Genomic DNA, 25680 nt, shown 5'->3' with positions numbered 1-25680 from the left:
AGCTGGGACAGCTTTCCACCAGTCTGGACACCTTGGCCCCATCACCAGCCCCGTTGTGCCTGTTGCACATCGACCTCCATGGATGCAGGTGGGCCAAGTGCATGCCCAGCCTTTGATCCCCCCCTTCCCAGTGCCTCAGCTCCCCTCTTACAAAAGAGAAAAGGGGATTCACTTTGGTCTTGGGCCAGAAAACACATCTCCTCAACCTCTGTGATCATGCCCTGTGCTATTCCTTACAGGGGATGTGCCCTTTGCACTCAAATCCTGCAACCTTTGAAGACTCTTCCCTGCACTCTCCATGGGTTACATCCCAACACCTCCCAGCTCCCTGGTGTCTAGGTGGCCCAGCTGGTGGTGGTGCATGGTGCTCCAGTTCCCAGTGCCAGGGGAAGGTCCCAGGCAGTGACAGTGGGACCTCGTCCTATTATTCAGTGCTAGGGCAATGCTGGGCCAAGTGCCAGTGCTTGGAAGGTCCCAGTGGCTAGCACCAGTGTCCAGGGATGTGGGTGCCGGTCCCAGATTCAGTTCCCAGCTGGTGCTGCTGGTGTCAGGGCAGCCCCATTTCCCCATTCCTGTTCCCTACCCAGATCGGTGCCAGGTGATGGGTCCATTTTCTGGGTGATCCCAGGTCTTGGTGCCCGGGCACGTTGGACCTGGATCCCGGTTCCCAGCAGGGCTCCCAGTACACCAGACTGGTCCCCAGCTCCTGGACCAGCGCCAGCTGGCACCGTTCCCATTTCCCACTACCGGCTGGTGCCGGTCCCCATTCCCAGTGGAGACCACAGCTCCCAGCAGTGGGGAGTGCCGGTTTCCGGCGCCGGTTCCCGTTCCTTGTGAGAGCTCCCGGTGCCGGCTCGCTGTCCAGTCCCCGATCCCATTTCCGATCTCAGTGCCGGTTCCCATTCCCGCTCCTCGCTGCCGGTGCCATTCGCGGCAGCAGAGGCCGGTTCCGCCGCGCGTCCCGGCAGCCGGTGCCGGTTCGGTGCCGGTTCGGACCCGGCGCGGTGCCGGGCGCAGGCGCGCTCCCGGCCCGCCCGTCGGGGCGGTGCTTGCGGGAGGCGAAGCGCTGCGGGCAGCGGCGCGCCCGGAGCGGCGGCACCGGCACCGGGCAGCGGCACCAGCCCCGGGCAGGTAAGGCGAGCCCCGGCCCCGGGAGAGGGTGGCTTCGTCCCTGCAGCCCCGCCGCTGCTCCCTCCGCGGGGGGACGGCTCCGCGCCCCGCCCGGGGGTCCCGCCGCGTCCTCGGGGGATGCTCGGCGGCACCTGTGGCTTTGGGGACCGGGTGGCGGCTGCATGCCGGGGTGAGGGGCTGCGTGTGTTTGTATGTGAGCGCGGAGGTGCGTCAAGGGTTCCTGGGGAGAAAAAGCCCGAAGAAGGCACCCTCCTCCTCCTCCTCCTCCTCCCCTGCGCGGAGCACGCTGCTGCCCTTGCCTTCAGCAAGCGCTGCTGTGAGCGCTGCTGCTTGGGGGTGCTGGAAGTCGGGGTACTCGGCGTGGTGCGTAGGAAAGTTGCATCCCGGGTGGTTAAAACCCCGCAGCTGGCCCCCGGTTCAGCTTGTGGAGCCAGGCTGGACAGAAACTTTAAGCACCGAGGCCTCGGCGCTGGCTAGAGAGCAGGATTTCTGCGCTGAGAAAAAATCCTGAGGTTTCAGTATTGTTCTTTGTTCCGTTTTTCTTTTTTTTTTTTTGGGACAAACGCAGGGGCTTTTAGAAAGTCTCCTGGAAAGTTAAGGCGAGAGAGAGCTCCTGCTCTAAAGAAGGGCTAATTTGCTGCTGGGCTGCAGGAGACTGATGGCTTTTGGGGTTTTTAAGCAGAGCTTGAATCTGTACTTCCAAAATCCCATCCTGTTCTCCCTTCCCTGAAAAATGTTATTTTGAGCTTAAGACACCAGCTTGGTGCTTTCTAGCAGAGGGTGTCCCATTGGCTATGGCTCTGGTCTTCTATCCCTCACCTCCCACACTGGTAGCTGCAGGTGAGCGTGGGCTGCACGCCTGGCTCTGTAGATCCACCCTGTGTCACGCTTGGGTATATTACCAGTTATTTATCCCCAGTTACCATTTCTGCCTGGGTGCTGTGGTGGGGAGCGCAGCCACGGCAAATGGAGCTGGAAGCAGAGCAGCGAGCTCAGTGTGTCACGGAGAATGCTCTTAAATCCTCAGCTGCTTGTCTTCTGCATCCAGCAAGGACCATGCTGCAGGCTGTCCCCAGGGCACCTCTTATCTCCATCCCATCTCGTATCTTTGAGGATCCTCCTGCCAGGGTCAGCCTGGGTTCCAAGCGTGCTGAACCGGTGTTATACTGGCGGGAAGGCAGTGTGGGGTCCCTGGAGCTGCATCTCTCACCCCTGGCTCTGTACATGGGTAGTGGGTAGCCCAAAGTGCAGGGAAGCTGGCTGGCAGTGGATTGAGGAGGAACAAATCTTGGGATACAGGTGAGAGCAGGTATCAGCTGTTGGCAGCATCCTTGGGGCAGCAAGGACTGGGACAGAGGAAAAGCAGCAGAGTCAGGCATGGATGGAGGTGCAGAGCCTCATCCAAGTGCTCACCACTTAGCTCCTGCTCGGTGCAACATATTGCTACAGGCACATGTGTCCTGGTGGGATCTATTTCCCCTAACCTTCCCAGGAACATCAGCTGCCTCCTACTTATTTGAGCAATTCTTTCATATGAATCACCTGGGGCTCAGCTCCATCCCATGACCCAGGGTTGTAAAACCCAAGAGGGGAGTGAGGGATGCTCTTTCAGAAACCCTTTCTCTACCCTTAGGAGTGGGATGTGAGGTCTAAGCCCCTCCTGCAATGGGTGTGTGTGCACAGGTGCTGCTGTGTGCAAGGGGGCTGGCTCGCTCAGTGGCTGGTGCTTGCCAGCAGCCATGTGCCAGAACTGGTTGGGAAAAACTTTCTACTTGGCACCAGAATTAAGGATCAAGTCAAAAAGGAAAAGTGAGCGAAAGGAAAAGCAGGTTTTGAGGAAGCCAGCAGGACTTGCTCTAGCAGGCCCTGCTCAGAGTAGAAGTCAAGTGCCTTTGTCACGTTGTTAGGACACCACGGTGACACGCAGAAGGAATAATGCCATCTGAAAAGCAGTGACACATGAAATAGGGGCAAAGTGACATGACCAAGGCACTCAGGAGGTTTGTGGCAGACTCGAGTCCACCCTGCTCCCTGCCATCAGCACCCCAGTCCTTGTGTAAAATGACTCAGATGTGGCTTTGATATGGCCACAAGCCCAGGAAAATCCCTGCCCAGCTGCTGTGCCCACCATGAATGGCATTTTCTGTTCAAGGAAGCTTTCAGCTGGTGATGGACAGCTACCGTGGGTATTCTCAAGCCTCTGAGGTGGAGGGAGATAGAAACCCAGAACTATTACTGAAGAGGACTGACCTGTAGCTGTGCTCTCATTTTTAGGGAAAGGAGATGCTCTGGGTCTCCTTTACCTGGATGTACGAGCAGTTTACATGGTGCATATGGGAGTTTGTCAGTGGAGAGGATTTCTGCAGAGGGGGGCTGGGGGAGATGACAGAGGGCACTGCTGGACAGATTAAGCCCACGCAGCAGAGCTTAAATCTGCTTAAAGCCTTTAAGGGAGGATCTGAGCTCATTCTCATTTTTCATGCCGAGATTCGCCTGCGATACCAAGCTGAGAGGTGGATGAGGTGCTCAGCCAGAGGGGACCACCTGAGCTCGAGGAGGGGCTCCAGGCTGTGGGGATGTCCCCTAAGTTGTATACCAGCTTGTGCAGTGGGGCACACTATGTCTGGGCTTTGTGCCGTGTTCAGGGATTGAATCATACTGGGGTAGCTGAGGCTGGGGGTTCAGGGCTGTTTTGGTCCTGGATGCCCCTGGGAGCATTGCAAAAAGGCAAAGGGAAATAGGCAGAGGGTGTTTGTGGGACATGGGTACGGAAGAGTTAACGTGGGAGGACCAGGCTCTTCGATCTGGTGCTTGAGAGGGATTAACTCAGCCTGGAGCAGGTGCAGGGAAAAGGGCTCTGAAGCTGCTCAGAGGGATGGAGAGCTATTATACGAGGCTATAAAAGCCCAGCGAAACAAAGGCAGAGAGGGGATGTGCTTGCTGACTCCAAATACATCCGAGGGGTGAGCTCCAGGCAGGCAGAAGAGCGATTTAAACTGGGGGCAGTGTTGGTGCTGGGGTGTGAATTCATTCAGTTTAGCTTAGGAGGCTTATCTAGAGGCTCTGCAACTGTGCAACATCAGAGGAGAGTGGGAGAGTGTGAATTAGAGCACATCACCTCTCTTGCAAGGTGCTTGGCTGTGATATAAGGAGGTCTTAGCATTTGTCAGTGTAGGAGGCCGGGACCCTGTGGTCCAGACAGCCTGTCTTGTTGTCTCCTTTGGGAAGGGCTGTGTTAGCCAAGCAGGTCTCACCATCTTCCTGATGGGGGACCAGAGCAGACCAGCCATGTAGCAGATGAAGCCCAGCTGAGATAATTTTTTGTCTTTGATTATGCCTCAAAAAAATGAATCCATCTCTCCCTTTCCTGCATGGATTAATAACAAAGCATCCATGCTATAAAGAAGGCTTTGGCTCTGATCCCAAGAGGAGATTTAGACAGCATTCGTGCTGGGGTATGATGATACGAAGAACGGGTGCATCCTCTAAATCTGCTCACGCTTGTGCATTAATTATTGGATATTTTTGGCTGTCCAGAGATGCCAAGATTCTTCTCCTAATGCTTTCTCCAAGCAGGGCAGCATCAGGTTAATATAGAGAGAAGGAGAAGGATGCAGCTGTGCCTTGAAGGCTGGGATCAGGCGCTCTCTCTCTCTCTCCTCACTAATCTCCAGAGGTGTCAAGTCCTTTCTCTGCAGATGTCCAGAGGTGATGCCCCTTCCAGAGAAGCCTCCTCAGCCCACACAGAGGTGTTTGCTGTCCTGTACTCGTGCTGGGGTGGTGCAGGGCACACTTGGGCACCATTTATTTACTTATGTCTCCATGCCTTCGCCTTCACTGCTCTTCTGAGGGGCTGTGGGGCACAAAGCCTTGACAGTGGGCTTGTGCTGTCCTGCTCCGGGCCAGACAGTGCTCCTGCATCTCTCAGCCCCGAGGGCAGTGTCATGGGTGGGGAATGGGGGGCAGTGATTACTCTGGCTCTGCTCACTTCCAGTTGATTACCCAGGGAGAAAGGGTCAGGCTCTTGGCACTGCAGAAAATGGACACAGATCCAGTGGCTTCATGAAAGCTATGTTTTTCACCAGTCAAGCATCTGTCTGGAAGCATTAACCCTTTACCTGCTCTCAGCTCTCCCTTTCACACCATGGAGACTTTTCATCTGTACCTTATTCCTCCTAAATTGGCTTATACTGTAGGAGGCACCCCTTTGACAGAGGGGTGACTTCTTTAGGTCGTGGAGGGAAATAGGAATAGTTGCCATTGAGTTTTTCACCTGCTCTGGGAGCAAATCCTTTCTGCTCCACGCTCTGTGGCCAAGGAGACTTCACAGTTTTTGCTTTTCTGCTCGATGCATTGGTTTTTCAGCCAATATTGCAGATCCTCATGCTTTGGGTATCTTCCTGGACTGGAGATGTGACAGATGATACCCCTGCAAAGCCGTGCTGGGAGCCCGCGGGGTTTGCAGCATCTAGGTCAGAGACTGGCTCCTTTGGGCCTGGTCCAGCCCTTCAGAGGGGCTGGACTGAACTCCTCAGCCCCTGCCTGCAGCTTTTATGTCCCAATTCAATAACACTTTGATGCATTTTGCCTTAAAATACTCCTCTGGCAGAGAAGAGATCTCCCCGCCCCTTGGCTTGCCCTTGTGCGGGAAGAACCAGTTTTAGTCCTTCCACCATCCATCTGAACATCAGCTCTGCTCTGTCCTGTGACTTCCATCCATTGGCAACAAAGGTTAAAGGGAGAGGGGACTATAAAGCATCCCAACCACCTTAAGTCTGCCCCATGCTGGGAGGCTGGAAACCTTAATGGGAAGCTCTGAAATGATTTGTGGGAGAGGGGTCCTTCTCCATACCATGCAGGGTAAGTCTCAGCTTATCGTGGCCCCCAGCAGAAGACAGATGTCTTGGAAAGGCACCAGAAGAGGCCATGAGGACAGTCAGAGGGCTGGACCACCTCCATCCACTGTGAAAACAGGCTGAGGGAATTGGAATTATTCAGCCTGGAGGAGAGAAGGCTTCAAGGAGACCTTAGAGCACATTCTAGAACATAAAGGGGCTGCAGAAGAGCTGAGACTTTTCAAGGGCATGGAGAGATAGGACAAGGGGGAATGGCTTCAAAGTGGCAGAGGGTGGGTTTAGATTAGATGGTAGGAAGAAATTCTTTCCTGTGAGGGCGGTGAGGCACTGGCACAGGCTGCTCATAAAAGCTTTGGGTGCCCCATCCCTGGCAGTGTTCAAGGCCAGGTTGGATGGGGCTTTGAGCAACCTGGTCTACTGAAAGATGTTTTGTGGCAGAGGGGTTGGAACTAGATAATTTTAAGGTCTTTTCCAACCCAAACCTTTCTATGGTTCTGTGATTCTATGACATTTTCTCCTTGCCTAGCTGCAGCTCATCCTTACATGAGGAAGACTGCAGCCCTAGTTGATTCCTTTGAGGTTTATCTTGGAACCTGGACATAGGTTGCAGCAGACCAGGGCAGGGCCATGCTTTTACCGTCAGGATTCTACACAGAATTAGCTGCAGCATGACAGGCAGGTCTCTGAGCTCCAGGTGAAAAGGGCAAAGCTCCAGCTCTGCTCCTGCATTACCTTCCCTTAAACCATGATGCACTGTTTTTTTGTGGCTGTTGCTGGAGTGGTTTTGCTACATCTCCAAATAATCCATACAGTGATTTCTCTGGGTGGCAAAAGGCATGCCTCCCTTGCCGTGAGCACCCTCCGTCCCAGTTTTCATCACATTTCCGCTGGTTTGAGCTCCCCTGACTGCAAGCTGCAGGATGCGTGGTGCCTCTGATTGACTCCATTCCTTCACAGCCCCTCCTGGGCTGTTCCACCATTTCCTCCAGTCCTTTATAGAGATGAAGGATGCATGTCTGTTTGTCTCTCAGGGTTTGGGGTTCATTTGTTTTATTTTTTCTAAGGCACACCCTAGTAATCAGAAGCTTCCTATGAAATATTTGCAGGCTCCTTGCTCCCAAATCCTTGAAGAGCTGGTTCTACCAGTCGTCTGAGCATTTGTAAATACTGTGAGGATTGCTTAGGGGTGATTAAGGGAGGTGATTTCTCTGCTGAGCAAAGGGAAGCCTTGATTTGATAAAAGCTGCAGACTCTACTTTTTCAGAGCCAGACCACCACAGCTGCATGAGTGCAGGATGGGGATGGTGGCTGCTGGCTGCTTGCCCAGCAAGTGTTGCCTTTGGATCCTGGCAGGTCTTCATGCAGGAGAGTGGTGATTTATTGCATCTAACACGGGGCTGTGTCAGCTTTCTGTCCCCTGCAGGGGAGTGAAACTCCCACTTGTGTCACTGGGTACATCTCATACCTACTCTGCAACTCACTGCTCCAGCTCAGAGCTGCTGCCACATGAGAGTGTCTAAAGAGACACAGAGCAAGGACTTGTGGCAGGGTAATGTCTGGGGAAGGAGGAGAGGGCTCAATCCTGATCCCAGAGTGCTGTGCTCAGCCCACATTCTCCTGCCTGCTGCTCAGTGTGGGTTAGGCACATGCTCTGAGCTACCTCCTGAAGACAAGCCAGGCCATGCAGAGAATCCAGGCAGGCATCAGAGCGGTGATAGGCATTCTTGTTTGGGTGAGAGCAGGGTGATGGGTCTGGCTGCCAACCATGGTAGCAGGAGCAAGCACCAGTCACGCTGGGCTGCAGCAAAGCAAAAGGTCTTCATAAGAGGAGGAATCCCCACTGAAAAGTGAGAGGTTGTATGTGTCCATGGCAGAAGGTGTTGGACTTTTTGTGGCCTTTAAGATCCCTTCTCACCCAAACCATTCCCTTACTCTGTGATCTGGGACACTGAGTGGAGAAAACATGCAGCACTCAGCATTGTGACCTGTATCCATCTCCCTGGAGGAGGAGGAAAGCTAATGTCCAGTCCCTGCTTGGGGAAAGCAGCAGCCTTTTGCTCCAAGGGTTGTATGGCAAACTCTTACTTCTGTTTTACTTCTGTGTTTAGAGAAGGCCAGCACTGCTGAAATGAAGGAATAATGGTGGTGGGAAGCTGGCTGGAGGTTGGAGGAGTTGCTGCATCCAAGGCGGAAACAGCTTGAAGAGCTCAAATTAAGGCAGTGGGAACTTGTGTTCAGACCTTTCAGCTTGTAAGAACTGAGTGGATCCAGTAATAAAGATTTCTGATAAATCTCAGATTTGAGGTGGTCCAGTCTGCCTAAGAGAGGTCTGTTCAAAAGCACTATCAGTTGCTGCAAGCCTTTAAATACGACTTTTGTGCTCATGATGCTTTAGAATAGTCACAGAAAGAAAAATTCGTTTAAGACAGAGGGAAACGGAGGTAAAATTAAATTTTAAAATAGCAGATCTTGCTGGGCAATCCTGAAAGTTTTACAGACAATAAGAATGTTCTTATCAGTCAGTACCCAGATGTGGTCTGATATTTGCTGTTGTGGCTTTGGGATTTATAGGATATGGGTTTCGGGAAGTGACTGGCAAGGGGGTTGAGGGACTATCAAAAGAGAAAACTGAACAAGGAGGAGCCAAGTCAGAAGTGGATCAGAGTGTTTTATTCAGGTTTTATTCAAAGAAAAAAATCCTAAAATTGTTTATTAGCAAAAGTTGGGAATCTTGGCAGAGGTGTGAGGCCTGACCTGAGGCCAGCAGCCGTCGGGCTGGGGCAGGGCCTGTGGTGTGGAGCCTGCTGTCAGAAGCAGTGGGGTGCCCCCATCAGCTGGAGTTGCAGGAGATGATCGTGTCCTGCTTGAAGCAGAGCAGGTCAAGGAATACATTTCTGCAATGGCCTCTCTCAAGAGGAGACCTGAAGGACTTGATTGTACCTCCAGGCCTCAGTTAGGACAGAGTTTTGGGCTCTGTCTGCAGCAAGGGGTGAAGGTGATGGAGAGAGAAGAAACCCATTGCCTTGGGGATGGTGTTGTTATAGAATCACAGAATGGTTTGGGTAGGGAGGGTCCTTGAAGGCCATCTCATTCCAGCACTCTGCCATCAGCAGGGACACGTCCCACTAGACCAACTTGCTCAAATCCCCATCCATCCTCGCCATGAACACTTCCAGACAGAGCATGTTGTGATCAGGGCTGAAGCTGCAGGAAAGGTGCTCTGGATCAGCCAGAAGGACAAACATCACAGCTAGGCTGGGAGGGATGATCTTGAAGGGTCCAGCTGTCTCTCCTCACTCTCCTACGGAGTAGCTGCAGCCCCGTTATCTCTTCTGCTCCTCCCGAATGCGTCTCTGTGCATCGTTTGAAGTTCAATTGCTTTAATCATCCCAGAGGCTGCGGAAGCTATTGAAGGCAGAGCATTTGCATGGAGACGTGCTGCATTTTATCTGCACTAATGATGAGTTTTCTGAATGAATTTTCCAGTTCCTCAACCTCTTAAATAAGCACCTCTGTGACCTGTAATGCCCAAGAGAAAGGCTCACATGGGTACACCAAGCAATACCTTGTGACTCTTCTGCCCTTCCCTCTGTCCACCTCATAAAGGTACAGGCCTGCCCTTAGACCATAATATTTTAGCCCACCTAGCAAGAAAACCAGTGTGAGCATATTGATGTGGCACAAGGCTTCCAGTGGAGTCAGTGTGACAGGGTTTGAAAGGAGCTGGTATAGCTGTTCAATTAAAAACACTGAATAAATTATAAAAATACATTCTCAGTCCAATCCTGCAAAGATAACTCCCTCTCCCTCTCCCTCTCCCTCTCCCTCTCCCTCTCCCTCTCCCTCTCCCTCTCCCTCTCCCCCTCCCTCTCCCTCTCCCTCTCCCTCTCCCCTCTCCCTCTCCCTCTCCCTCTCCCTCTCCCTCTCCCTCTCCCTCTCCCTCTCCCTCTCCCTCTCCCTCTCCCTCTCCCTCTCCCTCTCCTCTGCCATGTGGCTGGATGGCCATAGGTGCAGGTAGTTCAGTTCTGTATGTGTGAGTCTGCTCTTCCTAGGTTGTATTTTTCCAGTGCCTGAAAACCTGCTCTGCATGAGCAGTGTCATGTGCTGAGGAAGGTTCCTGCCTTCTCCCGCACAAAGGTGTTTTTTTGGAGGCTGCACCGGCTGCTGAGTGAGCCTGGGAGTGCTTTGGTGTTGCTGGCACTCTGTGCTGCTCCTTACAATTATTAACCAGGGTCACGGTGTGCTGATGCACGAGGGGTTAGTGAAGTCATGGCTGTCTCCAGGGACTTGGCATCGGCAAAGCCCATTAATTCACCTTTTGTTACTTGTCCTGCAACTCCTGCTGATCTCCAAGGGTTATTAACCCTGCTGTGGCCTGGGAAACAAGCCCAACACATTGCTGGTGTTTCACACAATCAGTGATGCTGGAAGAGGGCCCAAACAGCACGTGGAAGGTACCCAAAACTTAGCTTCTGTGTTCTCCCCACACAGTGAGTGGATTGGGGTGAGCTGGACCCTGAGTGCTGAATATATTCATCAGGTCTCTGCTTTCCCTAGAGCAAGGCTGGCTGGCTGGTGGTATGTTACTGCCTTGCTCTTCACACTGCTTTTGGGTCTGTACTTCTGCCACCACCTTTTGCTGTTGTTCCATCCCTCTCCCTGCTATTCCTGCATCCCTCCAGCCTCCTGCATTTTCTGATCCAGTGGGAGATGCTGCCACTAGCTTTGCTTTGAGCTTGTTACTCCTTCTGTGTCAGGATGCCTTTAGACATGTATCCTGGTCCCATCTGATCTTAGAGTCTGTGCTGGGGGAAGGGCCAGTCTGGCTGGTGCCACAAGCTCGACTTGTGTACAAAGCTCTGGCCAGGCAGAGCTGGAGCCAGCACGGGGTTATGAGAGTGTTCTCAGAGTGGGGCTGCCTTTTCTTCTGCAGCTCCAACATCTGACTGTGTTTGCAAATGGTGACTCATAGCTGCAAGGAATGAGGAACTCCCAGTGAAAGGCCTCTGTCCCAGTGTGAGTCATCCAAGCAGAAAGGGAGCTCCTGGTCAGCACACCCCGCTGGCTTCCAAAGGAGATGGGCATTCAAGGATGCCCAGACCTTCCTGTTAACCCTGGCCTTCCATGGAAGAAAATATCCTAATCCTGCACATACATACATACATGCAGACCTGCTGGCTGGCTACATCTCTCCCTGTGCTGTCATCTTGCTGTTAAGCAATAAAGGAGTAATGTTCTGGTGGAAAAAAATCCAGAGGAAATAAAGCAAGAATGATAAAAATCACTGTGCATTGCCGGAAACAGCCTCCAAATGTGGCATCTTATCTCCAGTTGATTTTGTGCAGATGCTGACAGCCAGGCGTGTTCTGGTGATATGGAGTCACTTGCAGTAGCTTTCTGCCAGGATGTGTGACCCCACCCTTTCCCTGGCCTGGGTGCAAATACGCTTTTTAATGGGAGATTGATCTCGATTCATACAACTGTAGAATGGTTTGGGTTGGAAGTACCTTAAAGACCTTCTCATTCCAACCGCCTGCCATGGGCAGGGACACCTTCCACTAGACCAGGTTGCTCCAAGCCCCATCCAGCCTGGCCTTGAACGCTTCCAGGGATGGGATATGCACAGCTTCTCTGGGCAACTTCTGCCAGTGTCTCACCTCCCTCACAAGAAAGGTTTTCTTCCTGATATCAAATCTAAACCTGCTCCCTTTCAGTTTAAAGCCATTCCAGATCGTCCTATCACTACATGCCCTTGTCAAAAGGACATTTTTTTTTAGTTTATTTTCAGTAATAGCCAGCTGTTAGACAGCAACTTCCTTTGCAGGTCTTGGAGTGCTTTGCAGAAGGGAGCAGGATCTCTGCAGAGGAAGAGTGATGCTTTTTCTTGCTCCATGGAGGAGGAGGATTCATCAGGGAGCATTTGCTGTACTTGTATGTTTGCAAAAAGCTAGAGGGCTTACTCACTTAAAACAAACAGCCCTCAGCCCCATCAGGATGTTTTTTGGGGCTAAATCCACTGCACTGAATTTCTGAGGGGGAGCAGCTAGTCCCTGTGGTTGCTCATGCAAGATTAACCCTCAGGCTGAAAGATGCCATGTTAAGGTGTCCTGGTTTGGATGCCATCTGTGCTGTAGAAAATCACTGATTAAAATCGGAGCTTGATATAAACATAATTAAGAGTAAAAATTATTATTTCTCCTTTAGCCTAGGCAAAGCTTTTAGCTCTTAAATGAGAACAGATATATGACCTGATGAAGAAAAGAGATAAAGGCCAGAAGGGGATGTTCAGTGCTGTGTTCTTCAACAGTCTTGTTTCAGCAAGTAACCACTGTAAATGTTCAGTAATTTGCATTTTGGCTAAAGCAGCAGCTCTGTAAAGATGTCCAACTGTGCTCAAAAACATCTGGACACAAGCTATCTGTAACTTCCCATGGGAATTAGCTTCCCTGGTTAACCGCAGTCAATTTGAGAAGAAATGATGTCTTGTTTTCTAATTTCCATCAGTGCGGTTTCAGCTTCCCCTCCTCATGGACATTGCTAATGCAGGATGCTGCACTGTGCTTCTGGCTCTGGGCTGTGCCATTTGGGGTCCAAAGCAAAGCTATGGTGAATGCACAGCTGGGAGTGGGAAAGGGCTTTGGGAATGGCACAGGTTGCCCACAGGAGCTCTATGAGGAGGGTTGGAACTAAAGGATCTTGAAGGTACCTTCCAACCCAAACCATTCTATGACTAAGATGACTTGAGGCTTTTTTCTTCATGGTTGACATAGAGTTGTTGGCCAAGAGGTGTGGAGTGCTTGTCTTGTGTTCAGTGTAAACAGTGAGTAACAATTCAACTCCTTCTTCCCTGGGTCCTGAAGAAGCAGTGTGTAAAGCTCTCCTTGCATCGACAGCGTTTCCTCTGCTTAGCTGGGCTTTTGTGTTGGTAGGTGGTGAAAGAATAACCCTGGTACTGCCACGTGTCTGTCAATAGAAACACCCAAGGACTGTGTTTAATTATTTAAATAACATATTTAGAAAAAGCCTGCCTGCTGTTCTGAGCACCCCACTGCTGAGCCCCGTAACATTGCACCTGGTTGAGGAGTGCGCAATCACATGCCTGGTTCCTGCTCCGTCTTCTTGGCCGATCCTGTGCTTTTGCAATGTGATATCAAAGCCCTCTCCTGTCTAGTGGGAACAGAGCTGAAGGGCAGCAGATCCTGTGCTTTAGAACAAAGTGTTTTGTCTGACCTGGAGGCAGACTGCTGTAGGATCTACAAGCAAGGAGGCTTTGCTCCTGGCCAGGCTGCAGCCTTACGATAACGCAAGCTTGGTGAGCCCATGCCAGCCACCTGGGAAGCCTCTGAGCTGGAAGTCAAGGAGAGAAAGATGTTTGGAGGGGAGGAAGGAAGAGCCTTTCAGCAGGTATTTGGTCCTGGCCAACGCAAACGCTTTCAATCCTTCTCCCTACTGCAGTTCTTAGAGCTGTGTCTCTTACCAGCTGGCAGGAGCTGGAGCACCTGGATGATGCTGGAGGTGAAAAGGGGAGCCCACAACACCCCTGAGTCATAAGTCTGGCTCAGTCTTCCAGCAAAGTAGTTTCTTGTTTAACTCCTTCGTGGCAGGACTGAGGTTGGGATCAGACCACTGTTTGTAAAAATTCATGCTGAGAGTGGTGAGTGCAGATTCCCCTCCCTGCCCACATGCAAACAAATGCATATGCAATGATATATAAAAATAATATGTAGGGTTGTTACTTCAAATCAGGCATGAAAACATCCAGTTCCTGTGCTCCTGGAGCATCTGAGCTTGGTCCAAGAAGGCAAAGAGTAATTAGACAGCCTTTGGGCATTTTAATGTGGCAGAGGTGAAGTTCAGCCTGGTAAGCATGAAATGCTGCAAATTAGAGAGAGTAATGAATTTTAACACTGCCCTAAGAACATTCCCTCTGCCCCTTCCTTTTAATTATTTTGCAAGGTGTTTTTTTTTTTTTAATTTGTTTATTTTTCTGAATGATCCTGAACAGTATCCCTTCCCCTTCTGCTTGCCATTTCCTTTGCAACTCAAATCCATCTACACACTGTCATGTGAGAGTAGCCCTGCAGCGAGGACAGATGGCTGGCAAGGTGACAGCCACTGTAGGGTGGGATAGCAGGGCAAAAATTCAGGAGAATTTGGCCATCAGAAAGGCTGGAACTCCTTGGCTGAGATGACTGCGGTCCCGTTCTCACCGGGATGGACATTGCCCAGGGTGCCTTGTGAAAGTCAGTGTTGCAGGCATCATTGGAAAGCACAGCTCCAAGCTGCAGGGTGTAGCAGTAATTTTATGAATGAGCAGCCAAGTGCCAGCCCTTGGCCACAGTACAGGCTGCAGAGCAGCACCCAGCATCTCCTACGTTACACCCAAAACTCCTGCCTTTAACTTGAGCATGGCTTTTAGAAAGGCACCAGACCTCCCTCCTCCCCTCCTTTCCAGACTCCCTTTCTAATCTTGCTGGTTCTTTCTGCACAGCTTCCTGTGGAAATGTCCTTTCGTGTCTCAGCCCAGTTCATGCACCAGTCCAAGCAATTAATCTTGCATATCAGCTAACAGCATCTCCCTCCTCTCTCAGCCCAGTGTATTCCTGCAGAAGGCAGTTGCCAGCCATCCCTTCCCAGCACTGCTGCTTTCCCTGTGTAGCAGTGAGTGTTACCACTGTGAAAGTCTTGGCCTGATTGTCACTCAAAAGGAGCTTGTTCAGTGCCGGGGTGTCCTCATTACCTCCCTGGGTACATCTCCCTTATTTTTCACCACCTTCCTCTGCTGGACATCTGAAGGCTAGTGCCTTCCCTGGCCCTCATAGCAGGGTGGATTGGAGTACTGGGTGCATCCCCTGGCTGCTCAATGAGGCTGTCAGCCTTTCCAAAAGGAGTAAATTTGGTGAATTACTTGGGGGTTTATATCAGGCTATTTATTTTTAAGGCTTTTTTGAGGGCAGGTGAAGCACTTGGGCCTCTTTGTAGCATCTGGTACTGACAGGAGGGAGAAAATCCCCAGGAGCTGCTTTCACAACTCCTCCTCAGTAGCACAGACCTGTGGAGCAGTCAGCAAGGGGATTATTTTGGGTTCACTTAAGCACTGAGTGATGAGCACTTGTGCTGCTAATCAAGCTGATAAATGTTGTCAATTAAAACCTGTGCTTTGCTATTCAGCTTTCCATAAGTGAAGTGTTTTTGTCTCTCCCAGAGGAGAGAAGGCTGGCTGGGTGAGCAATGCTCCTGGAGCATCAGAATGGGCATTAGTTTAGCTCTCAGACACCTACTTTACTTCAGCTAATCCTAGTGGTTCATTAACAAGGGAAGTGACAATGCTACTTAAATTGATGCCAACCATAAGTGATCATATAATCCTTGGGATTTTGGATGTTTACAAATTAGCTGCTTCCAGTCAGGCATTATTGCAATTTCATTATTCCACCACGTTTTATGATACCACAACAAGCATGTGGTTTCTATATGTCTCACTAGGAGGGATGAGAGGTCAGCATGCTGGAAGCATCCACACACTCGATGGGGCACCCTTAGTTTTACCATGCTGGAGACCAAAGCTGGGATTATGTCACTTAGGGATGTGCTTTAGTGGTGGACTTGGAAGGGTTGGGTTAGTGATTGGCACAGGTGATCTCAGAGGTCTTTTCCAACCTGAATGATTCCATGCTTCCATGGTTATGTGTCACACATGTTCCCATTTCTTCAGGAATCTACACTAGATGTTTCCAGACTGAGGTCACTAATGAAGTTTTTGAAAAAGAACATCCCATTTTGGGGAGAGATAAGGATTGAACGTGGCTGTTATAAATAAATACAGAGAAACTTTAGGGAAGGAGTTTTGAAAAAAGTCTGTGATTAGGCACTGGGGAATTATGCAGAGCATCCCTTTTCCTTGTGCCTAAGCAAAGGGGTTGGTACCCAGTGACCAAAAGGCAGGGGTGATGGAGCAGTGACGGAGAGGTGCTGATCTCTCTCTGGGAGGCATTTGACCAATGGTTTCCTGCTGTTGTCTGGATTGTTAAATTCACATCTCTGCCCTGGAAGCAAGACACTTGTCAGGAAAGAATAATTAATCCAGAAACATGTGGTGCTCTGCCAGGAGACCTTTTTTTTTAATTAAAACCTGATCTGATAAAGTCTGCTGAGAAATTGGCGTCTCTGACAAAATCATGAAATGCACACGATTTTGTGAGCTGAGGCTCTGTGGTAGGGGTGCTGTGGGTAGGGCTCAGCCCTAAACTCATCTTGCAGGGGATGTCTTTTCCTCCTTTGCCTCTGAGGGCTGTGTTTTTCCCAAACGAGTTACAAATTTGTTAAGAAGAAGGACACCAGTTATTATCTACTACTATGCCTGGTTTGGTGTTGTTTGGCCAGCTTGGGGGGGGTAAATGGGAGTCCCAGCCCCAGGGGATCAACAGGGTGCACTCAAGCTCTGAGGTGGTTGTCTTCAGCCACGGTGTCTTGGTGCTGCCACTCAGATGCTGCAGAGGAGGACTGGGTGTCGCTGGCCAGACCGTGCCCCGTCTCATTCCTGCTCTGCCTGTCCTCCAGAGCCGGTGGGGAAGGATGTTTTCCTCAGTGAAGCCGTACGAGAACCAGCGCTACGCCTCTCTGAAGAAGGAGTGCCAGCGGCGGAAGCAGCTCTTCGAGGATCCGCTTTTCCCTGCCAACGACGACTCGCTCTTCTACAAGTCAAGGATCCAGGGCATCCAGTGGAAGCGACCCAAAGTAAGTGCACCCATCCCTTTGCCCCTCAGCACTGCTTTCTACCATCTCTGCTCTCAGGCCTTCCTGAAAATGCACAGTGCACCCTTCACCAAGGCTGTCAACATCTCCTCTCCCCAACAGCATTATTTACCCAGACCTGATATTATGAGCTTCTAGGGTGCCAGGAACCCCCGCTGCACTCAGGTCCAGGCTCTTCTGCATCCAGTCAGGTCCAAGAGCAAAGGAGGCTTTTCTGTCACTCAGTTTCCCCATGCATAAACCAGAGAGATGGTTTGCAGCTGGCTTGGTATTGTGTACTCCTGTAAGGCTGGTGGGTCCAGCAGGGCAGACTGTTATCTCTGAATCACAGAATGGTCTGAGTTGGAAGGAAGGGACCTTAAAGATCTGGTTCCAACCCTCCTGCCAAGGGCAGGGGCACCTTCCACTAGAATATTCTTGGTGTTCAAGTGGTGTTGGTCCATTTGGAAAGGGAAAACAAGTTTTGGGTAGGTGAGGTGGTTTGGGGATCTTTGGGGAAGAGGGTGGTCATACCTATCCTTCCTCTTCTGTGCAAAAACCTCTGCCTCTTCTCTGTGCTGCTGTGTCTGTCACGAAGGCAGGTTGTGGGAGGCTGGGGATAACATTGCCTGTTGCCAGTCCTTCTGCTGCCCTCAGTGCCAGCCCAAGGACATCAGGACCTGAGGGCAGGCACTATGGAGGATTTGTATGTCTTGTTATGGCTGTCTGCTTGGAGTTGACCATGACAGCAGTGCTCTCACTGCCATGGATCACAGGGAGTCCCAGGTAGCAGCGATAATTGTGGCTGGGGAGCAGCAGTGTCCCAGCATCTCACACACCTGGGTTTCCTTCCTTCCCTATGGGGAGCAGCAGCCCTCTCTACCCAGCCTGTGCTTTTCCACACGTGGCTTGGTGGCATTTTGAGTGTTGTAGTGTTGCCCGAGCTGCCGTCATCGTCTTCGCCCCCACTGACAGCCCAGAAAATCAGCTGGCCTTCCACGAGACAGTGCTGCGTCTGTCTGGGCAAGGGCAGTCTGGAGGGGGTGGACAAAAGGATTTGTGTGAAGGGAGAGATGGAGCTGAACTGACTCTTGTTGTGTGGCCAGAGGGGCTGAGCCCCTAGCATCCCACTGGGCTCCTTGTGGGAGGATGCCTCGCTTCCCTCTGCTCTGCCTTTGTGTCTTCCACCCCAGCTCTGCCTGGACACTGGATTTGTGCAAAGCCCTGTGTGTGTTTTAGTTTATTCCCTTTGTCTACTGGAAGGAAAAGAGGCTTTGTGCACAGCTGCCTTCTGAAGACAGTGCCCACCATGGTTTGGTCTCACTCTGGGGGCAAACATGAACACACCTTGCACATGCCATTTATAGAGCAGACAGGTGATAGCTGAGACTTTCTAAACAACCTTCTCTGGGACTAAAAGGTAGGGATGTATTTGAGACCCCCTGGCTGGTTTGCAGTCAGGTCTCACACATTACTTCAGCCATATGTCTAGAGATGGAGGGTTGGATCCCTTTGTAGAGGGACAAAGATTGCTTGTGTTCTGCTGGACATCTCGGAGCTTTTCTCCATCTGCTTTTCTGGCTTTCATCTCACTTGCAGCCCTCGGTGTTCAGGCAGGTATTATCCTCTTGCTGTCTTGCTCTTTAGAGCATGAGGTCTTTCTAAGAAAGCTTTCTGAACCTCACCTGCAAGGTGTCATGCTCACCTAGTCCAAACCTATCCCTGCTGAAGCACAGAGTGAATTCAAACTTTTTTCCAGCCACCCAGCTCTGCATTTTCGTAGGATCAGAGAACTGTTTGGCTAGGAGGGGATCCTTAAAACAGTTAGCATAGGATGTTGAACCAGGGCTCTTTCTGACATGGGCTGTCAGTGGGAATGGAGGCTGGAAGTGGGTCCCATGTGCCAGCAAGGTCCTGTGGCTTAATAGAGGTGGTCCTTGTTTTGCTGCCTCTGCACCAGATAAAGGGAACTTTGCCAGCAGTTTGGGTGCCAGAAGGAGTGCATGCTGAGCAGTAGCAGACTCATGATGCCACTGTCTGGTAGGATTGCTTGATCAGACCTACTCAGCTGCCTTGACCACAAAATCACCATTAAAAAAAGAATCTGAGCTTACACCTGCCCTGTTTGCTGCTGAAGTTTCGAGAAACCTCTTTCTCAAAAGCATTTCTTTGTGTTCTTTCTCTCAGTTCTTAATTTCAGAAAAAGTAACTAAATTTCATAGGGAGAATTGCTTTGTGCCAGCAGACAATGCAAAATGATATTTTTAGTTGCTGGACCTGATTCTGCCTGAATTCTTACTGGTCTTCTGAGGGAGAGAGTCGAGGGAAAATCCCAGCATCTTCTGTAAGAAAGCAATCACTATCAGCTTTTCCAAGTTAATGCAGGATTCAGTAGAGTTGAAAAAGTCCATGAAGTTTAAATCAACTGTTCTGCTTGTGTGCTATTGAATGGCACGGTGCAGTTATTAAACCACAGCATCTTGTTTCTATTACAACCAGCAAATCTTCTTTTAAGCAATCCCAGTTAAACCTCATTCAGGAAAAAGCAAGTAGTGATACTCCCAGCTTTTGGCAGATGCTGTTTTGGGGATTTCCTTACCAAGAAATAGAGTCCCCAGTCCCAGGGATGCTGTCTGCAGGGAAGGGATGTTGTGTACACACTTTCATCTCTCAGGGCTATGGTCATGGGTTGTTTTGGAGCGTTCCAGCTAAAACTGTGATAAAACATAAGAGCTCATCATGTCTCTAGCTTTGCAGTGAGAACAGAGTGGGTGGAGAACGGAAATAAAAGCTGTCCACTGTTAAAAACAACCACTTGCTTTCTCAGAAAAGTTGTCACTTGTGATCTGTGGAAAGAAATCAGACATAGGAGATAAATTCTGCCCTGAGAAGCTGTAGCTGCCCTATGCCTGGAAGTGTTCAAGGCCAGGCTAGATGGGCTTTGAGCAATGTGGTCTAATGGAAGGTGTCTCTGGCCACACCAGGGCGATCAAAACTAGGTGATCTTAAAGGTCCTTCCCAACCCAAACTGTTCTGTGATTTTTCAGGTAGAGCACTTGCATGTGAAAAGTAACCATAGTGAACTCACTGGGTTGCTGGGAATGTGCTTTGGCAGAGGCAGGATCTTCTTTCTATATATTTCCATTGTGCTAGTGTGGACCTAACAGTCTATCCCCCTGTGCACCTCTGCCTTCCCAATTATTCTTCCAGCATCCTCTCTGTTCCTCCATACACTCCCAAAGCTTGAGGCTGCTTTGGCAAAAAAACCCAACAAAACAACAGAACCCCCAATCTCTGCAGTGCTTTCGCTTTTGCTTGAGGCTTTTCTGGGCAGAGGGGAAAAGGAGAGGCTGATCAACAGCTCTGGTCCCTTCCCTGGTCAGGTTGTTTTGCTTCAACTTCCTCCTGCATCCGGCACTGCAGCCTTTCCTGGAATGGGCTCAGCCTTATTATTTCCAGCAGAGTGTCCTCCCTCCCTCCCTGCTTTCCTTGGCCTCCAGCCCTGCTCTGGATGCCAGATCTTTGCAGAGGGAGCAGCTGTTTGAGCCCTCTAATCGTGTTTTGGCTCCGGTGGTTGTTTGCTGGACGCCTTTGTGATGCAGCCCAGCGAAGCCAGAAAGCCAATTACTGGAGTGCTTCAGAGGGTGGGAAACCACAGCATCAGCCTGAGCAGGGAAGGGGGTCCTGAAGAGCCCCCTTTAGTGAATCCACTTAAAAACAAAGCTGGCTGCTCATTGCCTAGCCAAAGTAGATTTTGGAGATCACTCAGGCAACATCAGCGGTTCCTTTTGGCAGCAGCACTCAGCTGTTGCATTAGAAATTAAAACAGAACTTTTAAGCTTAGCCCGAATCCCAACACCTTGCTTGAAACTTCTTTCCCTTCTGCTCTGTATGCTGCTGTGCACAGGAGAGGGAGATCTGTATCCAGACAAGTAGTACCACTCCCAGTGGAAATCTCAGCCTGATCCTCAAGCTCTGAGTTCTGCCCTCCCCTTTTGGGACAGGAATGCTGGCAGTGCACCTTGGAAGTGGGAGGTTTGGTCTGTGCATTGGGTGAGCTGGTCTGGATGTTTGGGAGGTGGGTAAATAAGAAGGGGTGGCACAAAGATGAGTAGAAGGGGATGGATGAGGTGCAGGATGGATGGCAAAAATAAGGGGAGATTTGTGGCATCTGCTGTGTTTGTTGATCCCCTGTGGGAAAAAACGATGATGATCTAAGGTAGAAGAGACTCATCTACCATGGGGGAAAAGAGTTCATCTCCTCTAATCATCACTGTCCCAAGCTCTCTTCTTGGGTACAGAGTGCTCCCAGTGATGCCACAGGATTGCTACAGGTTTTGATTAGGGTCTGTCTTTAATACCTCTGGGCCTTCTTACCCAGGGCTTGTTTTCTCTATGCAGCAAGAGGGCCACTTGGTTCAGGTTCAGCCCACCAAGCTATGATCTGCTGCTGGGATGGGTCACCATCCAGGACAAATTTGGGCACCACGGCACCTGTGGGAAGCCAGTGAAGCCTGGTGAGAGGCTTACATCATGCACAGGTGTGATGTTGAACTATATGAGCTGCATGCTCTGGTCCTTCAGCTCTTCCCAGGGAGCAAGGTTGAGCTTGGAGATGTTTTTTTCCTCCCTGTTCTGGGAGGCAGGTGGGCTGCTGTGTGCTGAGTGTATTCCTGCCCACAGCAGGAATTGCAGGAGCAATTCACAGTCATCCCTAAGATGCTGAGTGGCTGAGACATGAGATCCCAAAGACACTGGGAAGGGCCCAGGTGGGATCTCTGTGCTGAGCTGTGCCAGATGTGCTGTAACAGGGAGCTGTGACAAAGACAAGGATTTCCAAGTCAGCTGTTGTCACAGTGACTGTGTGGCTCGAGGTGATGTGTGGCTGTTGTTGAACCTGAGCTGCATGTGAGTTGAAGCCTTGATGGTTGCAACCACCAGAGAAACTTCCTGGATGAAGTCTGCCCTCCCAGTCTTCAGAGGATAGAGTTTTTCCCTCCATGCCTCTTTCTCAGTATTTTTATCTCTCTCCAGCATTTACTTGCAAGTATCTGAATTATCTCTGCAGGAATTAATTGTCAGGGGAGATTGTCCCTGATTAAAGAGCATAAAGGTAGATTCTTGCTAAATGGGAATCTTATTTTGTCTGGATGAAGGCAATGTCATTTGGAGGGGAAAGCCTGAGAGAGTAGCTGGGGGGAAGAGAGACAGACCAGGTGTTTTGGGAAAGGTTGTGGAAGCAGGAGATCTTAGGGCACTAGGATTGTGGTATTTTCAGCCCTACTGTGGCACTGGTGAGAGATGCTCTCAGTCACAGACCTGAGGTTTTTTTCCAGACCGACAAGAGAAACCTTGTTTTAGACACCAAGAAAACAGGATTTTTCAATAGCCATTCCCTGCCTTCCTGGTATGTATCCACTGTGACTTGTGCATGGGGTTTTTGTCCATTTACAGAATCATAAAGTGGTTTGGGTTGGGAAGGGTCCTAAAGATCCTCTGGTTCCTTAGGCAGGGACATCTTCCACTAGACCAGGGTGCTCAGAGCCCCATCCAGCCTGGCCTTTGAACACTTCCAGTGATGGGGCATCCACAGCTTCTCTGGACAACCTGGTCCAGTGTCTCAGAGGGAAGAATTTCTTCCTAATATCCAATCTAAATCTACCCTATTTCACCTTAAAGCCATTCTCCCTTGTCCTGTGATGCAGGATACATTATGTCCATTGTCTCCTGAACTGGATGCTGTTGTCTTTGGAGGAGGTGTTGCAGGATGGGAGAGCATCTCTTAGCTCCACTTTTCTGCACCTTATTAAGTACTTAGCTCTTCTCTCTTGCTGAGTGAGGATTATACAATCAATCCCCTTGGGGTTTCCTGGAAGGGGAAAGGAGTCAATGCACTAATTCACTAAAAGCAGGACCAGCACTTCCCTGCCCACAAGCTTCTGCATTAAAAGGTCTTTTCCCCAGTGTGTAGTGCAGGCTGGGAAGCTGGCAAAAACACAAGAGTGAGGATAATGGTGAAGACAGAGGTTAGGTTCTTGTAGTTCTTTACTCTCCAGAGCTCACCAAGAGTTTAGCAGGGAGGCATTCCAATGGCAATTGGGTGCAAAAAAACTTCTGGTGTCCTACGTGGAAGCGTTTCTTGCAGAAAGACTCAAATACTAACTTCTGTGCTCCAGGGGTGTCTTTACTGAGCTTCTTGCAGTCTTGTCCTGTCTCTCTTACTTTTGGTCTCACCCAGAGAATGCTTGGGGTTGCTGTTGACGCTGGGGCTCCTCTGTGCTGCTGGATCGACTGAAGGATCGTCTCCTCTGAACAAACTCAACAGACTCTGTCTGGGGTCCATCATAGGGATTAAAATCCTTCTAGACCTTTGCATTTCTCAGCTTAAGAATTTATGAGCCACTCGCCTGTTAATTTATCTGCTGTTTTCAGTAAAACTGGAGCTGATTGCCAGTCTGGCTGTTCCTTGCCAGGAAAGGATTTGGTCATCATTTAATGCAATCTCTGAATTGACCTTGTTTTTACATTTTTAAGCCATTCGTAGGCTACCCCATCCCTCAAGGATGAACAAGAGATTCATTGTTATTATTTGTACTTACTTTAAAAGGTCTCTACTCCCATTAGATGCGATGCTGACCCTGGCTGCATTCCAGCAGGTCTCGCCAGATCCTCCCAGGGCCGTGGCCTCATGGTGCCAGGCAAACACACTCTCCTCCTTAGCCCCAAGTGAGGACTGGAATTGATAAGCTGCTTGGCACTAGTGCAGCCTTTGATAAAAATTTCCAGCCAGTCTTCTCTGTCCTCATCATCAGAAGGACACGGCCTTAAAAGCAAAAGTGACGGCAAAATCCCTGGATTAGATTCATTGCGTGCTTCTTAGTGCCGCTGCGTGTTGGTCACAAGAAATCATTGTATTGGTAATGAGGAAGAGCAGAACAATAGCAGAGAAAGGAGTCCTGGGCATCTGCTGCCTCTGAGCTACATGGGAGGGAATGTGCAAATCCTCCCAGACTGGGCTCTGGGGTCCTGGGGGGGCACATTCGACCTGCGGAGCAATTACAGAGCTGCTTATCGTAGAACCACAGACTGGTTTGGTTTCAAGATCACCCAGCTCCAACCACCCTGCCATGGGAGAGACACCTCCCACTAGATGTGTTTCTCAGTGTTAAGGAAACTTCCCTGTCCAACCATCCAGGAGCTGCTCTGGCAGGTCACACTCCCACCACTTGAGCTGGGTTGTAGCGGGCAGCTCCAGGGAGACACTGGCTGCCCCGCTTGACTCCCTACACTCACAGACCAGCTTTCCTTACCGTGACCCCAGCTTTCCCACAACAGAGTCTCAGACATCTGGTTCATTAAAATTACTTCATCTTGCTGCAGTGATAGAAAAATGGCCCGAGCTGGTGCCTCTGAGGAGGGACCCCAAAAAAGGAAACCTGAGGTATTTATCCTCTCACAGTCCAAGCATGGGGAAGCCTGGAGGGTCTCCCAGTGTCCAGTCATGGATGGGACACAGGTGCCCTTTGTTCTTTGGTCAGCAGTTCACAGCCTCTTGTCTCAGGCTTGGGCTCTCTCTCCCCAGAGCTCAAACTGCAGCTGCTCACTGAGATACCTGCACTGAATGCGTTCCTCACCACTCAAAGCCCTCTCCAACGTGTCCTGGGGATGGGACATCCACAGCTTGTCTGGGAAACCTGTGCCAGTGCCTCAACACAGGAAAGGATTTATTTCTGTTATCTAACTTAAACCTGATTTTATTCACTTTAAAGCCATTCAAGCCATTCCTCCTTGTCCTGTTATTTCACGCACTTGTGAAAAGTCCCTATCCAGCTCTTGGAGCTTCTTTAGGCACTGGAAGAAGCTCTAAGGTCTCCTTGGATTCTTCTTGTCTGCAAACTGCACACTTTTTCAGCCTGTCTTCCTAGCAGAGCTGCTTCAGCCTCCAAGTATCTTTGTGGTCTCCTCTGGACTTGCTCCAGCAAGAAAGGTCCATGTCCTCTTATGGTGGGGGTCCCAGAGCTGGATGCACACTCTGAATCAGCCAAGGCTTTTAATCTTGGGTCAAGCTGGGAGTTTCTGCACTGCCTGTGAGCTCTAATCTTTGAGCCCTCAGAGAGGATAGGATTTGGGGGTGATTTGCCTGCGGTGATTTGCCTGTGTTAAGGGCAGGCATTCCTGCTGGAGCAAGTGTCTTTCACTGAAGCCCTTGAAAAGACTTGATCAGGCATGGTGCTGCCTCTTGCAGAAGGAAAATAAAATATGAAGAATGTGAGTGTGTGAGTTTGTGAGTGTGTGTTAGTGGAAATATAAAACAACACTTCTTTGATATTTCTGGATCTTTGTGAAGAAACCACTGCTCAGTGATGCTTTCCTCCCAGTCCCCATCCAAGAAGGAAAAGGATGAACAAACCATCTTAATGGAGAGTGGTCATGGATGGTTAAATTTTGACTGTGGTCTGATGCAAATGCAACAACTGACAGTTACATAAGAATTAATGTCCCTTCTCCCAGTTAGCAGAAGCTCATGACTCCACATCTCTAGAGGGTGGCTCTCTCATAAAATAGGATTCTGTTTGTAAAGCTACACCCAGTGTATGAATAACCAGAATAGGCGTGGGCTGAAAGTAGTTTCTTTAAATGGCTTAAACTCATGATAACCTCATTTTTCATCATCATTGCATAGTCAGGGATTAATTTAGATTGTGGTGAGGTCAAGTCCGGTTTTTGAATGGAGGTGCTATGAATGGGACACAATCTCAAACCAAAAGGGTATTTCCTTGCCCTGGGACAAGGAAATGGAGAGAGTATGGCTCAAGGGGGTGTGGGAGGCGCCCCACAGAAAAGCAGTTCAGAGATTTTGATCTGAGATCCACACAATTGAGTGTGGATGTAGTTTTCAGCTTCCAGTTCTTCTTTTCTCATCAATAACTTGACTCTTAGGTTAATTAAAAGCAAACAA

General features: G+C 50.1%; 1 protein-coding gene across 1 annotated transcript in view; it reads left to right on the top strand.

Annotated features, from left to right (window-relative positions):
• The first annotated feature begins 1023 nt into the window (after nt 1–1023).
• CAPN5 (calpain 5) overlaps nt 1024–25680 on the top strand; it is a 51695-nt gene continuing 27038 nt past the window's right edge. The window contains exons 1-2 of the mRNA XM_005531004.3: nt 1024–1131; nt 16548–16724. Coding sequence (XP_005531061.1) covers nt 16563–16724 — 162 coding nt within the window. The 5' untranslated portion in view covers nt 1024–1131; nt 16548–16562. The remainder of the gene's footprint in view (nt 1132–16547; nt 16725–25680) is intronic.

This window comes from Pseudopodoces humilis, chromosome 2 (assembly GCF_049639895.1).
Source record: "Pseudopodoces humilis isolate 2021_Gansu_Grassland_sample_001 chromosome 2, ASM4963989v1, whole genome shotgun sequence".
Classification (NCBI taxonomy): Eukaryota; Metazoa; Chordata; class Aves; order Passeriformes; family Paridae; genus Pseudopodoces; species Pseudopodoces humilis.
The sequence above is the reverse complement of the archived record's forward strand: the minus strand, read 5'-3'. Positions and strand labels throughout refer to the sequence as shown.